General features: G+C 38.9%; 1 protein-coding gene across 1 annotated transcript in view; it reads left to right on the plus strand.

Moving 5' to 3' along the window:
• The first annotated feature begins 609 nt into the window (after nucleotides 1-609).
• The window catches only part of cdan1 (codanin 1), a 74,710-nt gene continuing 56,475 nt past the window's right edge, over nucleotides 610-18,844 (plus strand). Inside the window, exons 1-5 of the mRNA XM_028821585.2 lie at nucleotides 610-742; nucleotides 12,756-13,393; nucleotides 16,860-17,060; nucleotides 17,147-17,340; nucleotides 17,526-17,636. Coding sequence (XP_028677418.1) covers nucleotides 665-742; nucleotides 12,756-13,393; nucleotides 16,860-17,060; nucleotides 17,147-17,340; nucleotides 17,526-17,636 — 1,222 coding nt within the window. The 5' untranslated portion in view covers nucleotides 610-664. The remainder of the gene's footprint in view (nucleotides 743-12,755; nucleotides 13,394-16,859; nucleotides 17,061-17,146; nucleotides 17,341-17,525; nucleotides 17,637-18,844) is intronic.

Below are 18,844 nucleotides of genomic sequence, written 5' to 3' on the forward strand. Positions count from 1 at the left end.
TTCAGAGTTTACTTTAGCTACAAGACAGTTACCAGCCTTTAGATGGGATGCCAGTTGATCTCTGGACACTCTTACTTATATATTCACATTCACAATTACTAGGCTCGTTTAGAGTTATATACACATTATTAGCCTGCATAATACAGTGTAATGAGGCAGGATTGGAGCCTGTGTTGGTAGCAGCAGTAGCTCAAAGTGCGAAAACAACCCAGAACAGGTTGTCAGTCCGGGCACACTATTGTACACAACAACACTCTTTGCATAGTGATAGATTATGCAGTTAAGCAACTTCATTTCAAAGGGGTTTTCACATCATGATACTGGCATCAATGGCGTAATGATTATACCATGTGGTCAATAAGGGGTTCGGTATGTGTCAAGTCAGTGCTAGGTGTGCCATATACAAAACGCATACTGTGATATGTGACATTTCTCGTTGGATGATTTTTTTAATGCTATCACTTCATAATAGTTAGTTATTAACAAAAAGTTAAGTAGTAAACGAGAAGGAGTTTTATGATGTTTAGATCGAGCACGTTTCATTTTTTTACCCGCTACTCCGTAATTTCCAACAGCACGCGCTCCCGCAGCCCCGTGACCGCGCACGTTCTTCCCCTCCCGCCATCTGCGTGTCGTCGCGCGTGCTCAGTGTGGGCCGCGCAGAATGGCGGCTCTTTTGGAATCGGTGCTGCGGGAGAAGGACCCGCCAAGCCGGATTGTACAGTGGATTCGAAATGCACAGGTTAGTGACAGCGACTGTCTCGGTGTTAATCCGTTGAACTCATTACTACGAAATCTACAGCTGACCTTTTGGTTTATCGTCACGTGCAGGAACGGCCTGTTATCGGCATAGGAGGGGGAGAAGATAAAATGGCAAAAAAGTTTGAAATGTCACTTTAATCACAGAGGGCGGTGTGCGGGACATCAGAAGGTTTCGATTTTCTGAAGGGCTGAGTATGCGAAAGGTGTTAAAACAGCAATAAGTGTTTGTGTATTCATGTTCTAAAGATAACTATTTACGGGTGTGTTTTTCAGTTATTGATATCTTCCAAAATATACAGCAGGCATATCGAAGCTGTAATGTCTGTTCGAGCAGCGTAATAGTACTTCTACTGGTATTTCAGAAGCGACTACATTAATACGCAGTAGTTGACGCTGTTAGGTGACGCCAGCGAAAACTACCCAAACGTATAATAAGCCGTTATACTACAGTATAGACGAGCTGTGTGTAGGAAAAAGAAAATACTGTTAATGTCTGTCACGCATGCGCAGAGCTGCTACCTTGCTGCCTTCAACTCGGAACTGTACACGTAGTCCAGCAAGCATTTCACGTGTGGCAAGTACAGTTCTTAGGGGAATATGACACATATAAGAATTAACAAACAGCAGTGCCAATATCTGTCTTAATAGAGCATATAAGAATTAACAAACAGCAGTGCCAATATCTGTCTTAATAGAGAGAACGCTAATTAACTTTTGTACGATCATCATCAAGGCGACTTGCAATATTTGAGATAAAACTGGTTACTTATTTTGTTTTTCCAGTTGGAGCACGGGCAGGTGAAATGACTTGCATATGGTCACACAGTGTCAGTGGCGGGATTTGAACCCACAGCCTCAGGGTTTAAAGTCCAAAGCCTTAATGACTACACTGCCTGACTGATGATAATTCGGAGAGAAACAAGAAAGAAAAACATGTTAAGTGAACTAGCAATCCCTTGTGCACAATATATAAATATATACTGTGTATTTTGTTCAAGTCTATTGAAACCATTGAAAATCTTAACAAACAATGGGAATTCATGTCTAATCATACAAGTGTAGAAACAAACAATTAACTACATGTTCACTTAAATGATGGGTAACAGAGTCTCACAGGTACTGGCCCCTGAGTGATAAAATGATTGAAGCAAAAATCTCAAGTGACATTGGTACCTGAGGACTCAGTGCATTAGGACACAGCTTCTGTCTGCACATACCCAGTTTGTTCTATTGTTCTCTTGTCTGAACTGAAGGCAAGGCAGCAATGATTTGTTTAATGTGGACAGCAGCTCCAGGCTGTCATTCTCACAACACTGTTCTGCTATTTTGTGAGGCAGAATCAAGTACTGTTTTAAATCACATTCCAAGAAATAATGTAATGTAACTTACTTTCTGATGTAATGGTTATTAGTTTTAAAATTGTATGTCTTTTATTTTACTTATATGCATTGCTTTATTGTTATAGCTTTTTGTTAAAGGTACTTGGACAGTTCTCAGATTTAGGTTAGATGATTGGCGATCCTAAATTGGCCATAGTGTGTACTGGGTGTGTGTTTGCTCTGTGATGGACTGATACCCTCTGCAGGTTTGTTCCCTGCCTTGCCTCTTATGGTAGCTGGGCTAGGCTTCAGCACAAACTGGATTCGGAAAAATCTGACTGGCTGACATAGTGGATAAGTCGCAAAACACTGGAATAATTTTAAAAATGCTCCAGCATGTATGTGAGCTTGGCACAGAAACCAAATCATCTTATACTTTCATATTCATTATTCAACCTCTTTGTTTGTACTGCAGAAATATCAGTTTTGGTCACTGGCTGAGTACTTACAAAGGGCACTGTGTGGTGCAGGAAATTTGAACAGAAACAGTAACGTTCTAACAGATTTGACTCCTGTCTACTTATGAGACTCTGCTTTTGTGTGGTGGACAAGCAAGATCCAGCTCACTCACTTATGCCTCACCTTCTTGTATAGACACCACTCCTTTATCATCATATTATTATTATAATTATTATATTGTAGGCAGGGCTGCACTATATGAACTTAAATTGATACTGTGATTGTTTTGAACCAAAATCTGACATTCAGTATTTCTCAAAATGCTCCCAAAGTACCATAAAGATCGATGATCAGCACCATACACACACGTTCATACAGTCAAAAACCTGGTATACTCTGTTACAAATTATAATATGAAATATTAGTAAACTTTTTTTTTTATTCAAAATGTAATAATTTCATGAATAGCTGTGCCCCAAAGAAGCAGTCAGCTTAAATTGTATTCAATATCTGGTATCTGTGTCTGCAAGTCATTTTTACTTAAGCAATGACAAAGCCCGTGAAACATTAACAGCCTAATCACATAACATAATACACGTTGACATGTTTATTATAAATATATTGTTTTATGATTTACATCATTTGTAATGGTTCCAGATTTTTTATTTGTATATTAATGTTTTTTCTCACCTGTAACTGTCTATATGATAAATACGCGTTATTTCTTGTATAACATTCACCAGCATAGGAAGTACTACTGTGTTTGTGTTTAGACAACTCGTATTTTACATCCATTGCTCTTATCAGCTTTTTGGCTCCTTGATTCTCTATGGCAGGGGATCTGAAACAATTTAACGTGAGGACCCAAATAAGAAAAATATTATCATACTTGAACCCAGGAAGACGATTGCTACTGTAATGACTGCAGAACCATACAAATAACAATGGCCATACAATAAAAAAAACTGTAAATGTTTTTTTTCCTTCCAAACATATTTCTCATGTGAATATTATTAAGAATGAAAAGTGGAAAGCAAATATATTGTTAATAAAACAATAATTATCTTTCTAAACAGGGAAAAGATTCCTGAGGTATATTGCTGGCAGTGTAAATACTTACTGTAAGCTTTAGTAAAGCTGAGACAAAATCAGTTCTTTATAATGGGTGTGGCGTGACAATGTGATGATTTTTGAAAGGACAGTATGAATGGCCACTTAACTTAGTCACTTGATTCTTTAGAACAGGTAAGGAATAAAATAATAAAAAACAATTAATTGAGGCAGTTTATTTACCTAGTATTAAATAACATTAAAAAAATGACATTTTTTAAATTAGCATCACCACTGACAATACATTTTTCTAAATGTGTTCGCAAATAGTTTTCATTTAACAATTCAGTAAACTGAGTAAAAAAAATATCCAAGTTTTTCCTAAAAAAACATATTCACTACAGTGATGGGATAAATCTATCAATATTTTACTAAACAGTCCACTATGAAATGTTTAATGTTGTCAACTGACATTGTGCTGAATGTCTACGCCTTGCCGCAAGCTTTTGATATTTTCTGCTCCTTTAAAATATTGTTACAAGAAGGAATTATTTCTCACTGAAGATGTTAAAATATCGACCTCGGTTACAGATTTAGATTTAATATATTCTGTATGTGGGTGAAGTGGTAGCTCTGAGGCTAGAGATCTGCGCTGGGAATCAAAAGGTTGCTGGTTCGAATCCCGTAAGTGCCAGAAGTGATTGCACTTGAGCAAGACTCTTTACCTGCAATTGCTCTGTCCTGGGTATGACATTAAGCTGTATCCTGCCCGGCAAGCAGGTCCTCCAACTTGCAAGGAAATCTCAGGCCACTATAAAAAACCTCACACTGTTCCTCTCCATTCAAGCTAGTGTGGTGCTGAGCTGTCACACATTGCATGGCTGCGCTCGGGTCCTAATTTGGGATCATGAGGTGGTTCGTCATTTGGTAGGTGCAGCTCCTTCTCTTCCTCTTCCTATTCTGTAACAAGGAACACGCGATCATGTAGCAACCAGCCTTGACTGGCCTCAGAAACTGTTTTTAGCATACATCACTGCCATGGCAAAAAATAGTACATACCCACACCCTATTCACTTGCCCTTCATAACACTTCAAAATCATCATATTCTTGTGTTGCATCCATTATTTTCATTATGACATTTCAAGCTAGCACCACGGTCCTTTTATCTATGCCATTCTCTCATCCCTTTCCTTGTAAATCAAGTCAGTTAGATTGTTGACTTGGTTCTGAGAGGGTAAGTGGTATCGTGGGTTAAACTTATTATTTTTTTGTCTATAGACATGAATGCACCTGTTAGGCGCCAATGGTGTTGTTTCTAATACAATTGCCTTAAATTGTATCGGATTCAGAGATCACTAGCTTTACATATTTATAATTAACTAGGGGGTTCACCACCTGCTCACTTCGCTCGCCAACCCCGTTTTTGCCACTCATGTTGTGAAGAGGGGGGCTGAACACACCCCATGGAGACACGGTCGCTCCTCTGAAACTCCCTATTAAATGGTGATACAATGGGAAACAAATAGGTTTTTTTTTTTAAAAAACCTCCTCTTTGCTCCATCAGCTGCTGGATTGCTGCTGCTGCCGAGTGATCTGCATCTCGTGCGGTGCTTTGAACATTTAAAAGCCTGTACAGCAGCTGTCCTACTCTTTGTCTTTCATTTCCAGCCCCGAGCGTGGTTAAATCTCTTGGCACAAAGTCTTGTCTCTTCTGAATAAGAATCTGAAAATCTAACAACATCACATTAAAGTTCGATAAATTCTGAAAAGAATGATATCAAACATATATATGTAGGTTTTAAAATAAGCCTGATTTAAAGTGTGACAAAAACCATGACACAAAAATGTCACATAAAATCTTTGCACTTTTAGGCTTAGGATTTTATATACGGTTCACCCATGAATTTCGCAGGGGTTACGTTCCTAGAACACCCGCGAATTGTGAAAAACCGAAAGTTATGGATGTGGTTAAAAAAATGCCTATTTTTATAGTTTAAACCCTAAATATGCCCCCAAAACACTTGAATTTCATTTCAATCTCCGCTTAATACATTACCTAAAAAAAGAATGTAAAGGTAAACCCGTATACTGTACAGTACTGTACTGCTATGTCTCCCACAGTGCTAAAATGTAAAATAGTGATGTTACCGCTATATGTACTGTAATTCATGCAAGCGCGTTTTCATTACCAGAACTTAGAAGGTGCAAGGCGTTTCGACAGCATCTTTGGGCTTTAACCCTTAAACTGCCATAGGGTTAATGCATTCCTGGACGCCAAATACTTTTTTGCTGCACTTTTTAAGTAAACGTCACGATTCACAAAGAAAAAGTGTAATTTTAATGGAACACATTTTTTTCATGCAAAGAGCATCACAATTACTGCAACACTGATCATTTTACACACTGCTAATGAACTGTAAAAACTATTAAAAAAAAAAAAACTACTGGAACAATATGTACAAGGTGCAACTGATGCCATTGATGAAATTCAGTAAATCACCGAGCCAACTGCTCTTGAACTGGCTGCACGCAAGCACAGAGGTAAGCGCTGATGCTTGCAGGCGAGTCTAGTGCAGCGGCTGAATCCCAGGGACAGTGATGCTGTAGGGGGCGGCAGTGGTAATGAGTTGGCTGCTCAACGAATGTACGGCACTGACTGATCAGCTCTGGCGTGCTGGTAAATTGCACTGGGAACCGACAATAGCTAGTTGTGGCGTTCAATGAATGTACGTCACCGAATACACTCTGCTCCTGCTTGCTGGTAAATGGCACTTGGAAACGACTATAGCCGGTTGTTGCAGTTTAAGGATTAAGAAGAACAGAATGAAAAACACTCAGCTGGAGATGCGTCACAGGGCAGCAGTCAATTAGCAGGAAGGAGAAATTAATAAAGCTGTAGCAGTCCGGTGCCGCTAAGATTCACACCGTCGAGAAGATGGTGATTTATTTATTTTTGTGGTGGAGATTCCAGGGACACACCCAGCCTTGACCCGACCCGCACGCACTCAGCAAACAGAGACAAAAACAAAGCAAACCGGTAATCAAACAGCAAATAAAGAATGTAATGAAAACAAATGAAATAATTGAAAACAACGATACCACCCCTGTTCCCCTTACGACTATTGTACATTAAATACAACAAAGCACCAACAAAACACACACATTAAATCACGAAAAACGGCAACGGATAAAATGTAATGATGAAAATAGATAGTCCAGATATCCGTATATTGAATGGAAATGTAAAGATAGTCCTACTGGTAGTTCCTGAAATGGTGAAGACGGGTGGACAGGTTTAGGGGTGCTCCTTTCTTCGCAGGATAGCAATGAATCCACTTACAGTCCTCATGTACACAGACAGACGGCAGACAATCCAGTCCCCGAACCACGAAACAATCCAGGACAAAATGAATAACTACAGTACAGGTAAGCCAACAGAAGGCAGGCACAGAGGCATGACCTTGAAACACAACTTACAAAAACTTTTTTTTTTCTTTTGGTCACTGGCCCCCTTTTTAAAAGCCGCGCTGACATCCTTTGACCCCAACAGCCCCTGCACCCTCAGCAGAAGACCAATCAAAGCCACTGCAGGAACTGCTGGGAGTTAAAGTTTGAAATTCTAGTAGAGTACAATGCTCTCAGATTGGCTACTTTCACCAACCCAAGCTGCGTTTTCCTCCACGGTTGCTTCCTGTTCTCTCTACAGTGCAGTATTGCCACGAAAAAAGCCATAAAAAATTGCGGAGGATATTTGCAGTTTCCGCTAACAATTATTAGTTAGGTTCTAAGGAAAAATGTGCGAACGACTGAGGCCGTGAACCCTGAACTGTGACTTCGCTGGGGTCTACTGTATATACAGTGGTGTGAAAAACTATTTGCCCCCTTCCTGATTTCTTATTCTTTTGCATGTTTGTCACACAAAATGTTTCTGATCATCAAACACATTTAACCATTAGTCAAATATAACACAAGTAAACACAAAATGCAGTATGTAAATGGTGGTTTTTATTATTTAGGGAGAAAAAAAAATCCAAACCTACATGGCCCTGTGTGAAAAAGTAATTGCCCCCTGAACCTAATAACTGGTTGTGCCACCCTTAGCAGCAATAACTGCAATCAAGCGTTTGCGATAACTTGCAATGAGTCTTTTACAGCGCTCTGGAGGAATTTTGGCCCACTCATCTTTGCAAAATTGTTGTAATTCAGCTTTATTTGAGGGTTTTCTAGCATGAACCGCCTTTTTAAGGTCATGCCATAGCATCTCAATTGGATTCAGGTCAGGACTTTGACTAGGCCACTCCAAAGTCTTCATTTTGTTTTTCTTCAGCCATTCAGAGGTGAATTTGCTGGTGTGTTTTGGGTCATTGTCCTGTTGCAGCACCCAAGATCGCTTCAGCTTGAGTTGACGAACAGATGGCCGGACATTCTCCTTCAGGATTTTTTGGTAGACAGTAGAATTCATGGTTCCATCTATCACAGCAAGCCTTCCAGGTCCTGAAGCAGCAAAACAACCCCAGACCATCACACTACCACCACCATATTTTACTGTTGGTATGATGTTCTTTTTCTGAAATGCTGTGTTCCTTTTACGCCAGATGTAACGGGACATTTGCCTTCCAAAAAGTTCAACTTTTGTCTCATCAGTCCACAAGGTATTTTCCCAAAAGTCTTGGCAATCATTGAGATGTTTCTTAGCAAAATTGAAACGAGCCCTAATGTTCTTTTTGCTTAACAGTGGTTTGCGTCTTGGAAATCTGCCATGCAGGCCGTTTTTGCCCAGTCTCTTTCTTATGGTGGAGTCGTGAACACTGACCTTAATTGAGGCAAGTGAGGCCTGCAGTTCTTTAGACGTTGTCCTGGGGTCTTTTGTGACCTCTCGGATGAGTCGTCTCTGCGCTCTTGGGGTAATTTTGGTCGGCCGGCCACTCCTGGGAAGGTTCACCACTGTTCCATGTTTTTGCCATTTGTGAATAATGGCTCTCACTGTGGTTCGCTGGAGTCCCAAAGCTTTAGAAATGGCTTTATAACCTTTACCAGACTGATAGATCTCAATTACTTCTGTTCTCATTTGTTCCTGAATTTCTTTGGATCTTGGCATGATGTCTAGCTTTTGAGGTGCTTTTGGTCTACTTCTCTGTGTCAGGCAGCTCCTATTTAAGTGATTTCTTGATTGAAACAGGTGTGGCAGTAATCAGGCCTGGGGGTGGCTACGGAAATTGAACTCAGGTGTGATACACCACAGTTAGGTTATTTTTTAACAAGGGGGCAATTACTTTTTCACACAGGGCCATGTAGGTTTGGATTTTTTTTCTCCCTAAATAATAAAAACCATCATTTAAAAACTGCATTTTGTGTTTACTTGTGTTATATTTGACTAATGGTTAAATGTGTTTGATGATCGGAAATATTTTGTGTGACAAACATGCAAAAGAATAAGAAATCAGGAAGGGGGCAAATAGTTTTTCACACCACTGTATAGAGTAGATAATGCAAAGTGAATGCACTATACCTTAAATATCCTTTATTGTAATTAGGAAGCTAAGTTCAGTAGCTAAATAAAAGCTCAAAATGAAAATAAAATTGCCAATAATGCAGTTTACCCCAAAGCTGATTAATGAGCATTATATAATTCACCAAAAAAAAAAACAATAAACAGTATTTGAAATAGACAGAGGGCTTACGCTGCACAGTTGTTTCTCTTCTGATGTGATCTGAATTAGTTGTTAATGTTATCTGATCACTGACAAAGTACAAGAAATTTTGGGGACTAATCTGAGTAGTTGAAACTGTGTTTCACATATACAGTATAAAGTGGAACAGCAAACATTATATGTAGCTTTGCTTAGCAGGCACCTGTTTTGCCTGGGAAGCAGGAGGTCATTTTGCAAGCGCTGCCTGTGCCACAATGGACTCTTCATATGCACTAGCATGTTTTATATTTTGATGTTGTGCTTCTTGAACTGTCATCCTGGGTAAAACCCAACCATTTGCAAACAGCAGCGTTAACCCCACATGTTCTAAACTCCTCTTCTGTCCTTGCTTCTGCATATTTTGCCCCACACCTGCTGCATATTGATTTTTCTTAAATATTGAGTATATATACAGTATATACTTATTGTAACCACAAAGGGAGCCCCTGAGCTCCAAGCCACAGACAAAAGAAGTCCCAATTACACTTTCAGCTCCAATAAAGAAATTTTATTAAGCCCCAACACCTTCTTCACAAGAAATATACCAATCACAATTCTACTTACTCCTTCCAGACTGTTGCCTGCTGCCTCCCGAATCTGACTCAACACAAATGAAGCAGTGGGTTTTCTTTTAAAATCAACCCCGGAAATGCTCCATGTCCCTTTTTAAGTTCTACTGGAGCAACTCTGTGTCATGTGGAAACCAGGACAGTGATATCTGGCTGTCCCTAAACTCTAACAGAGTTGCGTTTCCAGACTCCATTTTCCATGCAACCTTGCGGGTGTCCTAATCTGGTTTAGCTCAGAAGAACACTGCCACATGCTGTATGAGGGAATGACCTGCTCCTGGCAAGCTGTTATCCTGGTCCTCCTATTATGTCTTAATGGCCAGGAATGAAACCTTCCGTTATCCCAGTCAGGATGCCCATCCTTCCTTCTGGGCACCAACATCATATATATTTAGTGATGAATGGGCCGGCGTCCAAGCTGGGACAAATCCTGTACCCTTACCTGTCCAGGATGCCAGTATAACAGATGGTCAATAGATAGTCTATGCCCATGTCCAGGAGGTGGGCATAGTGGGGCACTGTGGCAGCTAGTGCAGTTGGACTGGCATCCCAGCAGCAATAGATGCGAGTCCCTTACGTGGCTGGGAGCCCAGCATAATGGTTTGATAACTTGCACTTAAAATAATTAACTATAGGGGATGTTCACTTTATGTACCTATTTTAAATTACTTTAACTTAAAATAATGATGTATTCTGGAATTATGTACATTTTTCTAGTTACAGTGACTTTAATCTGTTAGCTGTCACACTACCACAGTTAATCTGATTGCATTATTTCAACATAAATTATTTTCTTTCAAAAGAAGTATAATCTGTCTCATGGATTATTGTCATTACTCATTCATTTTATGTTACTCTTGATCACAATTAATACTTTTCAAATCCTCAAAACATGGTATTCCCACGTGTATTCCTTATACACAGTTAAGTTGAATTAATTTTTAAAAAAGTCAAGTTTTATGCACATGACTATCCCATACTTGCATAAAGTGTGATATTTTGCATAAAGTGCCACCCCTTTTGTTGACAACATCTGAGGGATCCTCACACCTTTGTATACTTGGGGGGGGGGGGGGGGGGGAGTTAAAGACTTAGTAAATTGATTTTTTTTTTCCAAATACTTTGGGACCTGGATAGGTAGCAGTCCCTGTCTTGGTCGGGAGGCCAGAAGAAATGTGGGGCAGTCAGAGACTGCCTCCTATGAGCAGCTTGTTCCCCCATACACTGAGTGCCAGCCAGATCACTTGTGGTGATCTTCTGCATGTACTCCCACAGGGCAGCAAGGGAATTGTGGTCCCATAGGGCTGCCCTGTTGGGTTCCACAGGGGCCGCTAGAAGGAGCTAACAGGAGATGAATGCCCTGTTGCAGGGTGGTTCCACTTGAACCGGAAGTGCTTCCTAGAGACATTTGTTTGGGCACCAGAAGTACTCCTGTGTTGAGTATAAAAGAAAACCCTTCACATTGCCCCAGGAGTCGGAGTTGGGAGAGAAGGAAAACACTCACTTAGGAGGACTAGAGGAGAAAGAAAAGAAAATAAAACAAAAGGATTAGATTGTGTACTGCTGAGTAGAAGCCTGTCTGATATTTTTTTGTGAAAATCAATGTATTTGGACTCAAAAGTGTCTTCACATAGTTGTTTCTGAGGTTTGGGACTCATGTATGAGGCTTGTATAATGCACATAAATCTACTCTAAAACCCAAATAATCCAATTCATGGTTTCAGATGCAATGTGAGGAAAAGCTTAGTAGAGAATCCTGGTCTATTGCAAAGTACACACACAATGCAGTCTCCTTGTGTAAATAGGTTTAATTCTCTAAGCCTGTCACAATATGACATTTTATTCAGTTCCACAATCATCCTGGTTGCTCATGTCTGCATAGCTTCAAGTGCTTTTCTGTCTTTCTTGTAACATGGTGTCCAGAGCTGCACACTGCACTCCAGATGTGGTCTCACTAGTGCATTATATAGCCTAAGCATAATGTCCCTTGATTTATATTCAACAGTTTTTAAAATAAATCACTCCACCAGTGTTGCCTCTGTCAGAGCAGAAGTACTTTTTCAGTGGTTAGTGCTCATGCCATAAAGCACTTAGACTAGTTCCTTCCTGTGTGGAATTTTACTGTTTTTCTTTGGGTACTCCAGCTTTTCTCACAGGTATACCTTTTAGGTTCTTTGACAACTTTAAATAAACTGGAAATGAGTGAGTCCCAGTGTGTCTGCAAGTGTGATCTTTGATGGGCTGGATTGCACCCTAAGCTGCATGTACCGGGAATAGATAGATGGATGTTACTACAGAATATATTAATGAGTACAGGGTAATGAAAAAATACAAAAGATTTTTCAAAGGTTTAGTATTAATATGGAGATATTATTATGTAAATAGTATTCCATATTTTTTTCATTCACCTCAGTGGTTTAAATTTTAGCAGACCCTAGTACTCTGTTTGCATTTTTTAATGAATATGATTTTATTATGAATTTGTTCTTTTATAACCTTTTAGATTTCTGTCCAGATATGATATTTGTAACATAAAACGGGTAATGGCAGGCCTTGGTGTTAGTTTCTGACCTCTTCTCTGATCTTGTTGCTAGGTAACAGGCACATGTCATGTTATTTCTTGTCTCTTGAAGTGCAGTTGGTTTGGCAAGCACTCCGCCTTTCTAAAGTCTGTAATGACACTATGAAATGATTAACCAAACTTGCCTTGGTATTCAACCACTTCTCTTGAAATTGTATGTATACATATGTGATCTAAAGAATCCTGCACTTCTGTAGTAGAGTACTAAATGTCCCTTTGTTATCCTTACCTGTCTTGCTTACCTCATTTGTGGCATGAAGACGGGTTTACAATGTATTATATTCTAAAATACTTAATTTTTTTCGTTTTGTTTTTTTATAATAGGATGATGGGGGCATTGTTGGATTGGCCAGTAGTGGCTTGCAGCTCAAAGAGTTTGTTCCGTGTCTACTCAACTTTCTTAGAGAGCAAACAAGCCAGATTCTTTCTCATGGGCCACCCACGCCAGCTAAAACTCCAAATTCCAAGAGCTTGCGAACCACTGTTGAGCGTGGTGGGGCTCCTCAGAGTAGTTCGACTCCATCCAGAGGGGCCAGCCGGGTGCAGTTGTTTTCACCTGTTCCTTGTAGTTCACCAGAAGCAGAGGTTGAAACTCCTGGGTCCCAGTCTTTGAGTGGAATCACATTTTTTAGCAGCCCTAGTTTTACAACAAGTCCCATGCATCGGTCTTATCCAGAAAAACGATCTGCACAACGTAATAGTCTGGGGGAGTTCTTGACGACCTCTCCAGATCTTCATCATGGACAGCGGCGAGGGCGAAGGAGGAGTGGTCCCTCGTGTAACGGAGGAGGCCGTCCCCCATCCCGGAACCAGGACAATGAACATTCCAAATGGGAGAGTCCTTTGGCTGGAGGTGGAAGGAGAATCAGGACAGAAACCTCTGAAATATGTACTGACTCTCCATTAAATCTCAACAATCTGGATGATTTTCCACCAATTTTGACTGCTTCTGTTTCAGCAGGGTAAGTATTGAAGTATTAAATTAATCTGTAAAATTGCATTCTGTGCTGTAAGATTGTTCCTTATAAAAAATAATTTTCTGTATAATTTATTTTAGAAAATCAAAATGTAATGGACTATATTAACCAGTTAGAAAATAGAAAAAATGGAGAGCATTCTTTCTTATAATGATCAAAGTTGCTGCCTTTGAGGAATTTTTACAGAATTGTGTATTTTTTTTAATATTGTGCTTAAAATAGAAGGTTCTGTTTTATAATTGTGTTACTCCATTAACTCAAAAAAATCCTTAACAAAAGACAGTTTTTTTGGGTAATTGGTAATATGCAGGAGGCAAAGAAGGCATGGTGGAGTCACTGCAAACAAGCAACCCAATGTAATGGTTTAGGAGCATTTCACATTACAGATAAAGGAAAATGCTTTTGTTTGCTGATGCGTTTTAAACAATTTGGCTTATCATCATAGAACAACAGCTGTGCAGCAGTATCTAAAAGGGCACCAACACTTGGCTAACACCATGGGGTGAGCTATGGCGAACGTCTAACTATGTATAGTTGTTCTAAACTGTTAAACTAATACAACTTATGACACTATTAGTTGAAATTCTGTCAAATGTTAAATTGACTGTGTAGATATTTCCAATTATCTGCAAAAGAATTTCATTTTACTTGTTTAAACAATATGAAACACTTTGAAAAATGTAGGTACTAGCTCTTTACATGTATCTATGAATGCATTCTAGGCTAACAAAAAAGGTAAATCAAGCCTATAAATCTGTAGTTTTCTCAAATGTTTATGCTGTGGAAAAAAGACAACAACACCTACTCATTACTTTCCAAGTACCCAGCAACTAATCGGATTGTTTCAGGTTGTCTAAAGCTACAACAAAAGTTATGAATATTCACTACACAAGGGTTTTGAGCTCTTCTACAATCAGTTTGTAATGAGAAAACAGTACTGCGATGATCACAACTTAACCTGTCTTTCTGACCTTGTGGGATCTCCAAATGTTAATTGAAAAGGTAGCACAGAAAACCAGGGGAGCATCATTATGACAAAACATACTGTACATTGGAAAATAACAACAAACCATCTTAAATTTTAGCAACCAAATACAAATCTTGCCACACACAATATTTTAAAATATTCAAAATGATCCATAAGACAAGTCTGTTTAGTTCATTGTAACAGTGTGTGTTGATACGTAGGCTGATGTAAAAACAAAAAAATGAATAAAGTTACACTGTACCATGTGTAACCATGGTTTTGTGGTCTGCTGCTCTAAACATTTCAGTGCAATCTGTCATTCATTTTATTGTTATTTTGAAATCACTTCAATCTTTTTATATAGCTTCACATGTTAAATGTACATTTTCGTCCTAAATTCTATGCTTTGGCATAAGTGAAGAGCAGGAGGGTCAACAGGATGACCAGATAAGACAAAACGAAGGGCTTGTGTGTTTTAGAGCGAAGCGCGTTACCATGAGAATACCATGCTGTGGTAGAAACCTAAAACATGTTGCTTTCCAATTCTCACCCTCCTGAACAAATCTGTTCTTGACATTTGTGTTAATTTGACACCCTCCTAACACTTCTGGTCTGTTGTAGGGAACATTGTATCCTAACGTTGTGCACGTTTAACCCTGGAGGACTTTAATTTGGTCACTTTCCTTAATAAGAGCCTTGAACTTCTCTAAAAGTTGACCACCTCAAAATAATGCTGTTATACTTTTATAATGAATTATTTTTATTGTCTTTGGTTGCACTTGAGGTTAGCAAAATCCGAGGAGAGCACTTTTTAAAGGGCACATACACCATCCATACAAATTATTTTTCTAGTTAATCCTTTTAAATGGCTTTTGTGTTATAGAGTTTTGAATATTAAAAAATATTAACTTTTTGTGGAGTTTTAATACACCAATTTCTCTGTACAATGAAAACTTTTCTTCCTAAACACTTTGGTGTATCTTATGGATATTGGTGTGCTGATTACGAAAATCACCCTTAAATTTTACTGGCATGTACTGTCTTATTGAATTCCTCAATTTTTGTGATTTTCTCTCATAAGTATACATATGCAGTTCAACAACTACAACTGGAACATTCGTAGTGATATAAAAGTAGTGACACCACTACTAGGAATTCGGCTCAGATGCAAGAAGTACTGTTTCATGTGTGAATGAGATGGACAAGCTAAAGAGGCTCATTCCATTTATAACAACTGTCTGCTCCATAAGCATTTGGTTCCAATATAGAAAAGTGATATTTTTGAGTGATGACAAATTTTATGAAAGCAATAAAGAAAAAGGGTGAACGATTTCAATGTATGAGATGGATGTTTCCATGAATAACCAATGCCAAGACTAAGAGAGGCATTTTTATTCGTCCACAAATCAAACATATCAGTGTCAAGCAGTTTGAATTTCTGCTATTGGGGCTGTAGGAAATCATATGGAAGGTAATCAAGGGTGTTGCTAGGAATTGGGAAGACTGCATCCAGCTTATTGGCAACTTGCTTCCAGCATACAAAACCATGAAGTGCAAAATGTTGCTAAAGAATCATTTCCTTCCCCTGTGATTTTGGTACAGTCCGTGACAAACATGTTGAAAGGTTTAACCAGAAGATTTGAATGGAATCCATCAGTGTTGGCCAGCTATTTTTGGACACTGAAATGTTTAGCCCAATTGAACTAATGCATTGTGTCTGCATCATTAAGCTATTAAAACACTAAATTTAATAAAAGTTAATTTCATGTTTCTCTCAATTCCTACATCGTACGGTCAGTTTGAGTATTATATTTGTGTTTAGCTTGTGTTAAGCTGTTTATAATAATCGGCACAAATTTCTCAGGAAGCAGAACTTAAAAAAAAAAAAAAAAAACAATTATCATCCTGTATAAAAGTACTGTGTTGTTCTAGTTTTTCATTATGATTTAGTTTGTACCGCATGGTGGTTCAAACAGTCACATTTTAAGAAGGCACACCATTTGAATTGAAAGTGCTTGTTGGTACTTTTTTTAGAGATTTAATTTAGCCTTTTAAATATATAAATATTTATTTTTTTTATCAATTTTTAAGGCTTCTTTATTTATATTTTTCCTGTAAAGTATTTGGAGAACTTAAAATGAGATGTCTTGTTGTTAATTTAATGTATAGATTTTCTTTGTTTTTACACTAGTAATTGAATTATTGTTAAAATAATCAATAGATTACTCAGTTACTATATAGTCAACTGTGACTGCATTTCTACAATGTCCAGTTCTTGCATGGTATTTTCTGGCGTTGTGTTTGACTGTAAATAGGAATGATTTTTTTTGTACTAAAATTGTTTGCTTTTAGCCCAGATGTGGAAGAAGAATTTGAAGTGGCTTTTGCAGGCCAGGCAGGATCTGCCAGCATCCCACAAAATATTAGATTATCTTTTTAATTGTTAAAACTTTGAGTCCTTTACTCTGTTTCTTTGGTTTACAGCAGGACAAAACCATCTCGGAGAATCAATCCCACTCCTGTCAGTGTGGAGCGGTCATTCTCCAAACCCAAAACATGCTTTACTTCAACACCTGTGAGTCAGAGGTCTGTGGCTGAAGAAAATGCAGATTCATTAGTTTCTGTGTCAGATTGTGTGGTGCCCATGGGGCTGCAAGAAGAGCGGGAGATGTTGAGAAGAGAAAGGTGAATTTTTTTTTTTAATCTGTAGCAATTGGTTATTCCTCAACATAATTCATGTGATATGATGTACTCATTGTTACTTTTTCTAGATCAAAGATGGCACAACAAATTAGTGTTCCTGTGACTACTGTACTTGACCCAACAACTCCCACAAAACTTGGGTGTAGCAGAATGAGGCCCAGCATTCCAGGGGATTCTGCTTGTATCCTGGCTGATGTTAATAAGGTCTCTTATGCACAGCAGCTGGACATTTTGGCACAACTGTACTGTGTCTGCATCTCAGGTACATTTTCAAATTTGTTTGGGAGACAGTTGTGTAGTTCACCTAATGACATTCTTTCTGTTAGGTCCACATGTTTAAATTCTAGTATTATGTTCACACTCTATTTATTTTTTATAAAGCCTACATTTTTACACTGTGATTTTTTTTTTTTTTTTTTTTTTTTTTTTTTTTTTTTACTGTTGTAGAAAATTTGGTGCCAAATGTCTTTTTGGAGCTCTTCTTTGTGCTGCAGTTGTTGACATCACGGAGTTGTGGTATCTTAGATGATGAAAATGGAAAAACGGATCTTTACAAAGGTCAGCAGTACATTGGGTTATTTTATATTTTAATGCTGCTAACCATTTCCTTTTATTTATGTTATCTAATTAAAGTGGTAGCCTGGAGCATATCCTCTACTATTTTATCTTATTTGTTTAATAACAGAGTTGTTTTAAGTTGCTATTGTGGCAAAGGAAGTTTTTAGCTATTACCATGGGCAACATATGCATATGGTTAGAACAAAATTTCAATGTGTTTTTCATCAGCAGTGCTGCTTTTTTCTTATCCCATACAATTGGCTAAGTGGAAGTATGTGTTTGTGAGCTCCTTAATAGACTAGCTTCACACCCAGGGTAGGTTTGCACCTTGCAGCCAGTACTGTTGGGATAAACTCAGAACCTTTTCACCCCAAATTGGTTTATGTGGGCTCAAAATTCTAAATGTGATAATCTGTATAATTAATTATACTCTTAGCCAAAAAGAACACTCGGCAATTATCTGGCATAATCTTCAACCCATTAGCAATTGAAAAGAAGAATGAATTCTAGAACAGTCATCATTGCCTCCGTTTATGGTGTGGCAGACGACCAGGGATCTTGCCCAACTGGGACCCCTGGAAGAAGGTCAGGCCACAAGAGGGGCACTGTTTTTCCCTGGGCGTAAGAGGGCAGCCTCCCTGGATTCCATCAGGGCCATGGAGATGGAGCTGGGAAGCCCAACCCTGTCGGGACCCGTGGCCGCCACCAGCAGGCGCCTGGACAGTCCTGAAGCCCTGGAGGACAGAAGTGCAGCCAAACCAGGAAGCAGGTACACCCAGAGTACTTCCGGGTGCCCATGCAGCACTTCCGCCACACCAGGAAGTGCTGCAGGGAGATCATCTGGAGCACCTGGAGCAGATCTGGGTTCGTTATAAAAGGGGCCAGATCACTCCATTCGGAGAGTCAGGTGGAAAAGGACGGAGCTTGAAAGAGAGAAGTGGAGGCGGCTGAAGGAAAGGACTGAGTAGTTGTGTGAGTTTGTGGAACTGGACTGTGTAAATTGTCATTGTAAATAAACCGTGTGTGTTGTGGACATCTGGTGTCGTGTCTGTCTGTGGCCGGGCTATCTTTTACAATGGTTAACATTTAAATGTTAGACATTTTCATGTTTTCTTCAGATTTGAAAGGTGTGAAAAAAAGCACATATAAAATGGAGATGAGATGCACAGTTGGTCATTGTCATTCTGAATTATCAAATATCATCATCA

This window comes from Erpetoichthys calabaricus, chromosome 16 (assembly GCF_900747795.2).
Source record: "Erpetoichthys calabaricus chromosome 16, fErpCal1.3, whole genome shotgun sequence".
NCBI lineage: Eukaryota > Metazoa > Chordata > Cladistia > Polypteriformes > Polypteridae > Erpetoichthys > Erpetoichthys calabaricus.